At 43.5% G+C, this 13,068-nt stretch overlaps 1 protein-coding gene across 1 annotated transcript in view; it reads left to right on the forward strand.

The window, feature by feature from the left end:
- plekhm3 (pleckstrin homology domain containing, family M, member 3) overlaps positions 1–13,037 on the forward strand; it is a 31,559-nt gene extending 18,522 nt beyond the window's left edge. The window contains exons 6-8 of the mRNA XM_037488837.2: positions 2,856–2,919; positions 9,022–9,179; positions 11,494–13,037. Coding sequence (XP_037344734.2) covers positions 2,856–2,919; positions 9,022–9,179; positions 11,494–11,662 — 391 coding nt within the window. The 3' untranslated portion in view covers positions 11,663–13,037. The remainder of the gene's footprint in view (positions 1–2,855; positions 2,920–9,021; positions 9,180–11,493) is intronic.
- Positions 13,038–13,068: the final 31 nt, after the last annotated feature.

Below are 13,068 nucleotides of genomic sequence, written 5' to 3' on the forward strand. Positions count from 1 at the left end.
TACTATTTACCATAATTACTATGTATTATTAGTGTTCTTTTTATACTCATAGTTTCAACAAATAACAATAAATAACAAATCAATATTTTCACCAAGTAGTCTTTACAAACAGAATGTTATTCTCATTAAATCTCATTATTTCTGGTCTTTTATGAGAGTTTTAATGTCCGGCTACTCAGAGAATGTTTTTCTCTGACCCGCCGAGCAGCTTCACACCACGAAGCCGTATTAGCCGTGAATATTAGCCGTTCCCCGTAGCAGCATCGTTCCCCTCTGTGTTTACTCCCGTCCCATTAGCTAGTGCCGGCTGGTGCCCCGCCACTTCCAAACACTGCAGGATTGATGAGGACTGTGGCACTAAAACCTTCCTCTAGTCATCAGTCTACTTCAGGGAGGGGGCAGGTGGGGTGTGGGGGGGGGGGATGAAGTGAGATGTCTGTTGCATGCATGCAGAAAGCCACGGAAACACTATCGCACACAAGTCCACAGTCTGTAAACTAGAGAGCACTATATTTTTGGCCCTTTACAGCGCTTCTGAAATGGGGATTAGATCTTTAAAAACTTTGCAAAGTTATCTTTGATCCGACTAACACGCAGCATTAAAGCTGCGTTTTGTTATTTTTTAAAGTTTGGGCAATATATGGCTTCATCTTTGGCAGGTCTAATGGCCACATGTCAATTGCATAAAGCTTTTTGTAATTTAACATTGAACTTGCTATATTGGTGCATTTAGGTTGTATCGTGCTATATGTTCCTATGTAGTATGATCAATTACAAGATTTTTAGAGAGATTAGAAAGGTTTCATACAGTGCTTTGCATTAGTATTCACCACTTTGGACTTTTCCCCATTATGTACGGTTACCAACTGTAATTCAAACAGAGCAGAATAGACTTCATCCCATTTGATCAACACAACATTCATTGTACTTTGAAGGTGCAAAATACATTTTCTTGTGACACAAACAAAGAGAACAATAAAGTAGACATGCGTTGGAGTGTTCACCCTCCTGAGTCAACACTCTTCTGCTGCAATTCCAGCCTCAAGCCTTTTGTCTCCACCAGCTTTGCACATCAGGAGATGGAAATGTCCGTCCATTCTTCTCGACCAAACAGGCTGAAGCTCAGTCAGATTGGATGGAGACCGTCAGTGAGCAGTCATTTTTAAATCTTATATATATTCTGAATTGGATTGAGTTGTGGGCTTTGACTGGGCCACTTTACAACATGAACATGCTTTGATCTCAGCCTTTCCATTGTCATTGTCCCTTTGTAGACTGCATCATATTTTCTTCAAGGTTTCCTGAAGCTGCTGAAGAGAAGCACGATGCTACCACCACCACGCTCCCTGTTGGGATGGTGTGCTTCAGGGTGGAGGCCAGTGTTTCCTCCACACAGACATGTGGAAACCCCAAACAGGATTTCTTCTGGTTCACTTTCAACAGCGGCTTTCATCTTGCACCTCTTCCATGAAGGACAGATTTGTGGAGCACACGGCTGACAGTTGTCCTGTGTGACAGATTCTCCACCTCCCATTGCAGCCACCCAAGGCCCTGCTGGCCGACACCAGCTCATAGTCTGTCCCGGCGTCCAGATCTTTACCCCAACAGGTCCTTTTGGGGCGAATGTTTTAGTTTGATCCAAATATGTTATAAAGAAGTGAGTGAAAACCATGAAAGAGCCCTTGCTATGACGCCCTTGTGCTTGCACCGTTTCTGGGTAAATCCTTTTTTGGGTGGGTCTGGTTGTCTGTTGTGGTGTCGTTAGTGGTCTTTAACGTCTTTGATGGTTTTGGGTGTGTCTAAAGTGGTTAATTGTTGTTTTTTAGGTGGTTTTGAAGGTTTACCCGCTGGTTAAGGTAGGGGTAGAATAAGTTGTGATTGTAGGAGGTAGTACTGTGTATATACTAGCAGTAATACTTGAAGTGGTAAGAGCAAGTTGCCAATGTAGTAAATTATCTACGCAGCAACTTTCTGGAAACGTCATACTTATCCGATCATTATAAACATTAACACCACAAACTTTCAGCATCCGGAAAGTTTTTTTTTATTTTTTTATCCATGACACTGTGTCCACACACGCTGCACCTTTAACAAAGATAAGATTTGGTTTGGGTTTGCATTAGATTGAAATGTGTTTATTTTTTCCACCCCCTACACACACACACACACACACACACACACACTCAGGTGTGTCCCTCCTTTACTCCACAATCATAATCACAGAGTGGGAACAAAATCTGAATCAAAGGTGTGTCTTCTGCGCTGGAAATTCCCAGAGGACAGAGAAGTGAAATGTGGAATTAAATACAACCAAGAAGTACAAATATTATCATTTGTTTGCGTTTATGCATGAATCTGTGTCCCTAATTAGTTGTAATCTAATCGTAAAAGGTGTTAGTGCTCAAGTACGTTTATCAAGACTTAAAGGCTGTTCATTTGGGCACCGACTACACACTCAACAATGAGCCGGGGTGTGTTTGATTATTAGTGTGTGTGTGTGTGTGTGTGTACGTGTACATGTTTGTAGTCTTGTGAATGCTGATGTGGTAACCATTGGTAACGGGCCTAACAGAGCAGTTTATCAGAGGGGCCTATCACCATGGGGTGTTTGCATCACACACACACACACACACACACACGTTTGAATACACGCACATGCTTGTGTTTTGGTGACACTCATCACAGCTTAGACAGGCTTTAGCATGGTGCCATCCATCTTAGTGGTCTCAGAGGAGGTCACACACACTGGTGTCTGTGTTTTGTCACATAACGTTAGAGATGGAGTGCGTATGACTTTAGGAATCTGCAACAAGTGACCTGCTTCTTAGAGACGTTTCTCTGGTGTCTTTTCACAGGATTTTCCCCAGGGAGTACCTGCTCCAGCACATCCACCTGTACTCCATAGCCGACCTACAGCAGGTAAACACACATGCCTTTATGTGCACAGGGATAGAGACGCCATTTACATGTCGAACAGGAACTGAAACCGGTCCCAAACGCAGTAACCAGTTTTCCTACCTGAGTCTCAGTTCTCCAGGGAGCCTTTTATATAACACATATAGATCAATATTTAATCTTAAATATATTGCCATTTTAAGAGAAATCCTGCTTTTTCATCTGTTGCTCCTCATGTTGTTACACTAAATTGTATTTAAATTCTTATTCCAAGTAAATGATTGAGAACTATAAAGTGTGTTATAGTAGCAGCAGCTTGGCTAACAAGCCGGCTAATTTACCCAAAAATACTGAGACCAGCTGTTCTTGTATATGGTTTGATCTGTGTAGATGTCGCTGGCCTCATGTGGTGTACAACGTCTCGTTGTGATACCAGTGATAAGAGGGGGTACACCCTCCAATAGCCCTATTTAGAACAGGGTTCGCTCTCTCAAGTGTCCCCATCCAAGAAAGAATCCATATCTGGCATCGCAAAAGCCTGCAGCTGGTCTAATGCGCAGCGCTTCTCCTCACGCGCAGTATCTCTGCCTTGGACAATTTCAATATCTTCAGTTTAACATGAAAGTAGAGAAATTCTTCTCTTTTTTTTTTTTTTTCTTAGCGGTGATCATTAAAAAAAAGGAAAGCAGCCCGGCCTCAGCGCTTCAGTATCTCGTCCTCGAGTTCCGGGGTCAGAGCAAAGCGACCACAAATGACTGAAAAGTTCTTTTGTTTGTCATTATGTTCATTATGGAGTACCCTGGCCCATTTTTTTTTTTCTTCTTTCAAATCCCCCCCTTCTCTGACTCAGAGCTTGGCCACGGGCTCTCACAGTGAAAGAGATTGGACCCCCTCCCTCCCTCGCGCCCCCCCCCCCCCCCCCGTCCTCCTCCTCCTCGTCCTCCTCCTCCACTCCCACACTCTGTGTCTCTCTGCTTCACTAATTGGTTACATTCAGAATCAACAGGCAGAAAAACAAAGCGTGACATCCCTCCATTCTTCCCGACATCCCCATGGCCTCGCACACACACACACACACACACACACACACACACACACACACACACACACGCACATGAGCGTGTGTCTCTTTCGCTGCTAAAATCTGTGGTTCACTCATAAACACCAAACTAGGGATTTAACACTAATTTAAACTATAAGCAGAAACTGCACCACTGCCCCCCCCACCCCCCCCGCCCCACTAACCTCCCCCATCTCTCCTCTCTCGCAGAGATTCTCAAGCACTCTGTCCCTTAATTGGTTTTCCATATTAACAAGCTTGTTTCTTTTGATTCGCCTCCTGAATAAAATGACGCTCTTAATCAACGTGGCTTTTTTTGTTGCAGCTCAGAAGGTCAGTGGAGGCTAAACTCCCCTGGCTAAACCCTGGACCACACCAAGTCTATTCACCGCGCCACAAATAGCCTCCACCCATGTCCCCCATTAGGAGCCCGTGGGTTTGGAGAAAACATACGTGTTTGTCTAAGGACACTGCCCTCTTCCTCTGCTGCCTTTAAGGATTGTTTCTGGGGTTTTGTGTGAGGACTAAAGTAGTAGCAAAGGAGGTGTGTGTGTGTGTGTGTGTGTCTGTGTGTGCGTGCGTGCGTGCGTGCAGCAGGCTTCCCACAGTGATTCTCTGGCATTCCCTCTATGCCAGGCATGCCTGTCCACTTACACTTGTTCAGACACACAGAGGCCTCTTAAGTAAATGTTGAAAGCAGCTTTTACCCTCAAATATTAGTCGTTTGGTTAGATCAAATAGGGCGACATGAAGATATTCATCATTATCCTGGAAATTGGGCAATGAATATTTACCCCTCGCTACCCATGATTTAAGTCCTCCGAGTCCACTTAAACACATGCACACACAATACAGGCGGTGATGTCTCATTGCAACTGCAATTTACTTAAATTTAGCTGTTTTTCTTTCATCCAGATGTTGTCATTTAACTTTGAACAGAAAATGTTTGCTTTTCACTCATCACTTGGCATGGGCTCATATTTAGGAATTCTTTATTACTCTAAAAAATATAGATAGCATATTGATGCTTGCTCAAAAATGTGCAGACTGCAGCATTTAGGCAATCAACGTGCGTCAAGTCTATCGAGAGAGAGAGAGAGAGTTAAATTTAAACAGCGGTTTTAGGGGATTAGGAGGTTTTGGGCACAAAGACTCCGCATGGAGCAGAAAAAGAGGTTGAACTCGAGGGGGGAGGAGTTAGAGGATGGAAGGAGAGAGGGGGGGGGGGGGGTGTGTGTGCAGGGGGGTGAAGGGGGTTGTCCCGTCGTTATATAGTGAGAGAGTCTTCAGTTTTGTTTTATTAATCCTGGTACTGCTACTGCTGTCTTGCTCATGCTTTTGAAGTCGAAATCCACAGTCGCAGTGACCCAATCAGAAATGAAGCTCTTTTCAAATTCTTCCATAAACTACTTGGTTGCATTGATTTCATCATTGCAACCTGCCATCATTGAGCTATTTTATTTCCCCGAGGTTGTTTCATTAGAATCCTTTTAGATGACTGAAGACCTAAAACTACGAGTTATGGGAAGTTAGTCAAACAGAATGTGTCTTTGATATTTATTTTCTCTCATCCTGTTAATCATCTCAGATCCCCATTTATCCTCTGCCAGCCCTCTCATCAGACTCTAATGGCTATGCAGAATCCACATGTCAACAGTCTGTTAGCGAGCCGGCCCACCCTGAACTCCCGCGGAGCCCTGAGGGGCCTGCCAGCGGCCCGCCGCTGCTTGGCCCGGACCCCCTCAGGGCCACGTTTGACTTGCTTGTTGTTTTTCTGTCGAATGGGGTTGAAATACGGTTCCTGTCTGAGTGACGGTCCCCCTGTGACCCATCTGCGCGTTGGAGTAGCAAATAAAATGGTTATTTGTGGCCAGCTGTGCGGCAGGAATAAAATGGGAAGTTCCCCTTTCATCACTTCATCACCTACGCTGGCGTCCAGGCTTCATACATGTACAATGCTTCATACATGTACAATGCTTCATACATGTACAATGCTTCATACATGCACAATGCTTCATACATGCACAATGCTTCATACATGTACAATGCTTCATACATGCACAATGCTTCATACATGCACAATGCTTCATACACGTACAATGCTTCATACATGTACAATGCTTCATACATGTACAATGCTTCATACACGTACAATGCTTCATACATGCACAATGCTTCATACACGTACAATGCTTCATACATGCACAATGCTTCATACATGCACAATGCTTCATACATGTACAATGCTTCATACACGTACAATGCTTCATACATGTACAATGCTTCATACATGTACAATGCTTCATACACGTACAATGCTTCATACATGCACAATGCTTCATACATGCACAATGCTTCATACACGTACAATGCTTCATACATGTACAATGCTTCATACACGTACAATGCTTCATACACGTACAATGCTTCATACATGCACAATGCTTCATACATGTACAATGCTTCATACACGTACAATGCTTCATACATGTACAATGCTTCATACATGCACAATGCTTCATACACGTACAATGCTTCATACACGTACAATGCTTCATACACGTACAATGCTTCATACACGTACAATGCTTCATACACGCACAATGCTTCATACATGCACAATGCTTCATACATGTACAATGCTTCATACATGTACAATGCTTCATACATGCACAATGCTTCATACATGCACAATGCTTCATACACGTACAATGCTTCATACATGCACAATGCTTCATACACGTACAATGCTTCATACATGCACAATGCTTCATACACGTACAATGCTTCATACATGCACAATGCTTCATACATTTACTCCGCCCGCCTCCGTCACTCCTCACCCACCCATCGCTCTGTGCCGCCCTCCACCTTCCCCACCGCCCCCCTGGAGTACCCAGCTGCCACCGGCGCTGATTCTGCCCAGCCCCATTACAGAAGGGCCGTAATTGCGGAGCCTGTCGGCCTCCATCAGGGGAGCCATTCGTCATGTGGGACTGGACCGAGCTGAGGTGCAATGTGCCATTTAACTTTAAAGCAAAACAGTCCCGGTGGGCTCAAGTAACGCAGCATTTCCCGCCCTAATGAAACCTCTGTAAGAGCGCTCGGGTCTCATCGCACACCAGCAGCCCACGCGTGCACAGATGGGCGCGCCGGCATACCGGGCCTGTTTTAGCGCAGCGTAGCTTGACATCACTGATGCCTGAAAACCCAGGTTAACACCCTGAAGGAAATACGCCACGCGATGTTTGCGTACAAGCAGAGCTGGAGACACAGAAGGCACTCACCTGTAGAGCAGCATGAGATCATTAAGGCAGCTTAAACAAATGGAACCCATAGAGGGCCGGAATGCACCTTTAGCATCGGAATTCAGCGGCTTGAGTTCCGGAACAAAGTAGAGCTTCCGGGGTTTGTGAGATGTTGCTGCGGAGTTCATGTTGGAGCCGTTCTTTGTCATTTTCCTGATGGATGTAGCTGTGTGGATGGAATGACGTTGTTTCATCCACATGGCAAACAGACCTCACACATGAACAAGTTATTCAGAAAACATTTCAGTCAAGTAAGTTCTCGCCTTTCAAATCACAAGGGAATCATTTATGGTGTGAGGAATTATGCATTCGGGGCGTTTAAATGTGTTTTTGTCTTTGGGTCACACTTTACATTGTCACTCTTAATGTAAATACATGTTTGGAACTGTTATGTGCACTTGAGGAGAGAACTGAGGAGAAAGGGAGAAAATACTCTTTCTTTGGTCAAGGGTTTAATTCACATTATATAGGTTTTTTAATAATATAATTACCTTAAAACATCTATTTAGGTTTATGTTATTGATTGCTATTGTATTGTATTGGTCCGGACTAATACTGGGCACACATCTGTTTTTCTGTAAATGTCGAGTCAGAGGCTGACTGGAATATATCGTGTCATTAGTGAGATTTGGTCTAAATACACGACAAAGATGTTGGTCTGACACTGATCATTTCATGTCAAGACTGTACTCGAGGGCTGTTTCAGGCCATTAGTCTGCGTCCGTGTTTTACCGTAAACAGGATCCGTGTCCCGCCATGTTTCCTCCTCTGCTCCTCGCCGTGTATGAAGGAGGTTATAATTGGGAGGTCCAGAGCTCTGCCAGGTGGAACCACTTGTATCTGAATACAGGCTCTCTCTCCCTCCCTCTCTCTCAAGATCTCTCTTGTATATTGTATGTCTCGCACAGTCTTTCTCCAGCCTCTTACTCTGTGTCTCACATTCACGGCATTATTAACGTGGTACAATGAAGCGACCATATTCCGATTTCCAGTCCTGTGAGACACAGCTCACTGATGGCCGACTCTTTTCATAAAACCTTTTTTTTTTCCCCTCTTCAGTCATCCGCTGTCTATTCAGTACAATACAACTGTAGCCCCTCGCCGCCAAAGACCCGCCTCACTTCTTAAGGGAACAACCGAGCGTTGCCATTAGAAGGCGTTCCCCTCCTGTGCTGTCTTCCTCCTTCCTTCCTTCCTTCCTTCAGTTTCCTCCCCTCCTGTCTCCAGTCTTTTCCTTGAAGCCAAAGATGATGACATTAAGAAATGAGTTTTTAAAGGATTCAATCTCTTAAAAAGCCCTTTTTTACGGATTTCAAAAGCTATGACCATAAAGTCGCGTTTCTCTCCGCTCCTGCTTGGCGGCGCTTTCAAGAGCTGGAACGTTTTTGAATACTAGAGTGAAATATGTCAAATAATAAAGAAGAAGAAAAAGAACATGCAAAAAGGAAAGCCTAGAAATGTACCAACCGAACAACCGATCATCATTCCAAATGACAATAGATACAAGTTGGTGTCTTTTTATTAACCTGCAGCTTGAAGTAAAAATCGATCACCACCTACATTCTATTATTTTTTTGTCAAACAGTAACTGGACTCCTGACCCTGTCATGAGTTTATTAAATTAAAGACAGGATGATTTGAAGGCTTTGCTTGTACTTTAAACAAGTCTGTCCCAACTCTAAACTAGACGTACTTCCTCCCTCCCTCTCCTCCCCCTCCTCCCTCTCCTCCCCCTCCTCCCTCTCCTCCCCCTTCCAGGTGATCGATGGAAAGCTGGCTCCCTTCCTGTCCAAGGTGATCAAGTTTGCCAGCTCCCACGTTTTCAGCTGCAGTCTGTGTCGAGAGAAAGGCTTCATCTGTGAGCTGTGCCACAACCAACAGGTCATCTACCCCTTCCAGGAGAGCGCCACCAAGAGGTACCTCAGATACCTCAGATACCCTTTCTACTGCCAAACACATCATGGCTGGTCTTTGACTACAGATACGCTTGATTTTATTTGATCTGACAAGACCCGATTAAGGGGGAAAAAGGTCAGACAAGATTTCTGTGAATTCAATATTCTTTGTCAGGTTTGTCAAGTTATTACTGACTATTGTAGATGGACACTACCACAAAAGATCTTCTAAAAGGTGCAGGTCAAGTTCAGGTCTTCATAGTCACATTCACTACACTTGTAGTGGCATTTTTCAGAATCCCCCCCAACAAATAGGTTTGAGTAAAGCTGTGTAAGTATTAGTTAATTAATTAAATATGGTCTCCGAACGCCACAAACCGCTGATCTCCTGGGATTCTTGTGCACAACCATCTCTGGGTGAGCATCCAGTGAGTGGACTGAAGTGCCTGGTTGATGTGAGAGGTCAGAGGAGGACGGGCAGACTGCTTGGAGATGAGAGGAAGGCAACAATAACTCCAAATAAGCACTCGTTACCACCCAGGAATGCACGACACCATCCCTGGAGGAGCCTCAAAGAAGATGGTCTACAGCGGCAGGAGACACCCCCCGGGGGGGCCACTCCCGTCAGCTAGGGACAGGAAGCTGAGACTACAGTTCACGCCATTCAGATGGTTGGGTCAGAATTTGGCGAAAACCACCCAAAGCCATGGATCCATCCTGCCTTGTGCAGGCTGGTGTCCATCCCTTTATGAACACAATGTACCATCTTCTGATGGCTACTCCCAGCAGGAGGATGCACCAGGTGACACATCATCAAAGGTGTTTATTGAACAGTGACATTTCTTTTTGGATGTGGTGGAAACGGGAGATTTGCATCATAGATGTGCAGCTACTGCGTGATGCCATCACGTCAATATGGACCAAAGTCTGTGTTTCCGGCACCTTTTACGAGCAAGGTGGACCTAAATAAAGTAGTAGTAGCAGTAGAGCAGTTTCCTCCTTTCTGTATATTTGTGAAGTGGATGAACACATTTTTGGCTCAAGTTTAAACATCTTTAACTGAAGGGCTCCAGTATTGAGGCACCACTTCTTTATTAGTAGCTCCATTTATTTCTGGTCCTTGCCCTCGGGTTAAGTGTGTGTTTCTAAATGCTTTATTAAAGGGTTGTTTTTGGCCCGAGGATCAGTTCATCCAAATGTTAGAAAACATGCATTATTTTTCAGCTTCTTTTCAGTGGTTCAAAACACAACTTTTAAAAAAAAGAAGAAGAGCCAAAGCAGTGTCTCCCTGCAGAAACAATGAATACAGTGTGAACAGCTTCCCCTCAAAGGCACAGCCCCTCTAAAGAGACACCAGTGAGTGTAACAGGGCCCTGGTTCCACTGGTGTCAAGAAGTACTTCAATCTCTTACTTAAGGCAAAGTAGCGACGCAACAGTGCAGAAATACTAACTAGCAGATGTACTGCATAGTTAAGCAAAACAGGGTGTCCACACATTAATGCCACAAAGGCCATCTAATGGCTTTTTTTGGGAACATACTATATTATGACAATATTTATGAAGTGCCGCACTGTGACATAATATACTATGCATATTTCTGTGATATTTCTACTGATTTATTGACTTTTTGAACAACTTTGGACACAGATGTACTATACTATGACTTCATTATATTTGTAATGGCAAACTATAATCAACTTAATATTATGCACAACTACAAATGTTTTAAAGCATAATATTTTATTAGTTTAACATTACATTTTGGAGACAAACTATACAATGAATATTTTTCATGATGGAGTATTCTGTGATACTTTTAAAAAATATATTCCACTATGATTATATGACCATTGTGACAAACTATTCGGAGACTTTTACGTCATAGTATACTTGAACATGTATTTCATGATGGAAAACTAATCATTTTACGAAAGTTTGAGATACAATACAGCAATACTGCCAGATTTGATTTGATTTTGCTCATGGCCTCGTACTATTTTCTTTTACTCTTTGACGTTTTGTAGCCTCCCCCTGAAGCAGCCGACCCGTCTCATGCAGATTGCAAACTTGTGGTTTGTTGCAGTAAAATCTAAATATTCTAAGGAATAGTACAGTACAGTACTTGAGTTATTAATTTCTTTTTCACAAACAAAAGGAGACTTTGCGCACTATTTTGTGGTCTTGATGCAATGAGCAGCACAACCTCAACTCTGATCCTGCAAGATGCACACACACACACACACACACGCACACACACACACACACACACACACACACACACACACACACACACGCGCTGCTGACCGACCTGTGCGCTCCTCTCTGTGGTTGCAGGTGTGACGGCTGCGGCGCCGTGTTCCACGCCGAGTGTCGACAGAAAGCACAGCCGTGTCCTCGCTGCGTTCGCAGAGAGCTCCACCACATGAGGCCGTCCTCCTTCTGGTCACCTGACGACGACGACGACGGCCCCGGGTGCTTTCACCTGCCCTACCAAAACACCTGAGACGCACACACACACACGACCAGAGCGCTGCCAGGCCATGGCGCCGGGCAAAGTGGCTGTTATTCTGAATCACGCGAGGCCACAGGAGCGGTTCTGTGACTAGAGGTCAGAGAGCCTGATGCATGGTCAGGTTTGTGTTTTACTGCTAACACACACACACACACACACAACTGAGCTCTCACTGAGCAACAGTGAAGAGCAGGAAGCAAACCAACAGGTTCCACTGCAGCAGTATTTTGTGATCAAACTGGTCCACCATCTACATCCTTTTACTACTTCACTACTTGATGAACTGGAGACATTGAAACTGATGGCTGCATTATTTTGGTGGTGTCTTCTAACCACCGTCTTCCAGTACAAGTTCAGTGGTAAAACCATTAGAAAAATGAAAGAAGATGTATTAACAGTTTTAGCAATTGATTAGTAACTTATTGGTTAGTGAAAACAGGCTCCAGTTGCAGCCTCACAAAAGTGAAGAATCAGGTTTCTTTTGGGATGTAGTCATCATCGTTTTTAGTCTTAAAATAAAATATCAAAGTATAGCTGCACATTCTTTTCCACGTCTCTCTTAAAACGATAGTCATGTGCTCTTTTGAGTAATGGGACAGGTTTCTGCAAAATATAATAATTCCTTCTGTTCATAATGGCATTTACAAAGATCCCCGTCTAAATCGTTTTCTGCAAGTTAATATTCGGATTTCAGCTGTCAGTATTTTCTACAGTTGGGGTCTGTTGCCTTGATTGCAGCAGATGATCTTTTAAGGCAGCAGGAACAAGCACCAACTGAACATACCCGTATGTGGGGATTATTTTAAGACTAAGGGCTTCAAAAAAAATTCTAAAAAGTGAACCTGTCCTTTTAATCATTTTCCGAACCTCAATAGAAGAAAGAGTTACAAGCACCAGATCCACAAATGAGTCCCCTGTTTGCATGTCACGCTCCAGGAGAAGTTCATTTACACACCTGTGAGACGATGGCAAATATTTTACAAATGTGAGACATTGTTGGTTCCACATCAAAATAGACTGAATTTGTTAGTTATACAATAAAAGCAAAAGAGAACAAGTGATTGGCCTTTTACTATCAAGGAAAAACATCAAAACAATAGTTAAAGCCCCAGTAATAATAGTCAAATATATTTAGTCTCATTCAAAGGTATATTCTTTTATACATCGTGCTGCAGGGACGTTCTGATCACTTTGTCTCCAAACAACACGACTTGTTGGCAATAGATCGATTGGGACTGAACCAATCCAAACATATTTCATTACACTTTGGGTTCATTTGGAGCCAACAAATTGGGATGTTTTACCCAATAATAATAATATTCTATTAATAGTAGGAGTTATAAATAATAACTTTGATTTGAAATAGAGGGAATCCATCTTTCATCAGTTCTCATTTT

Source organism: Pungitius pungitius, chromosome 10, assembly GCF_949316345.1.
Source record: "Pungitius pungitius chromosome 10, fPunPun2.1, whole genome shotgun sequence".
Classification (NCBI taxonomy): domain Eukaryota; kingdom Metazoa; phylum Chordata; class Actinopteri; order Perciformes; family Gasterosteidae; genus Pungitius; species Pungitius pungitius.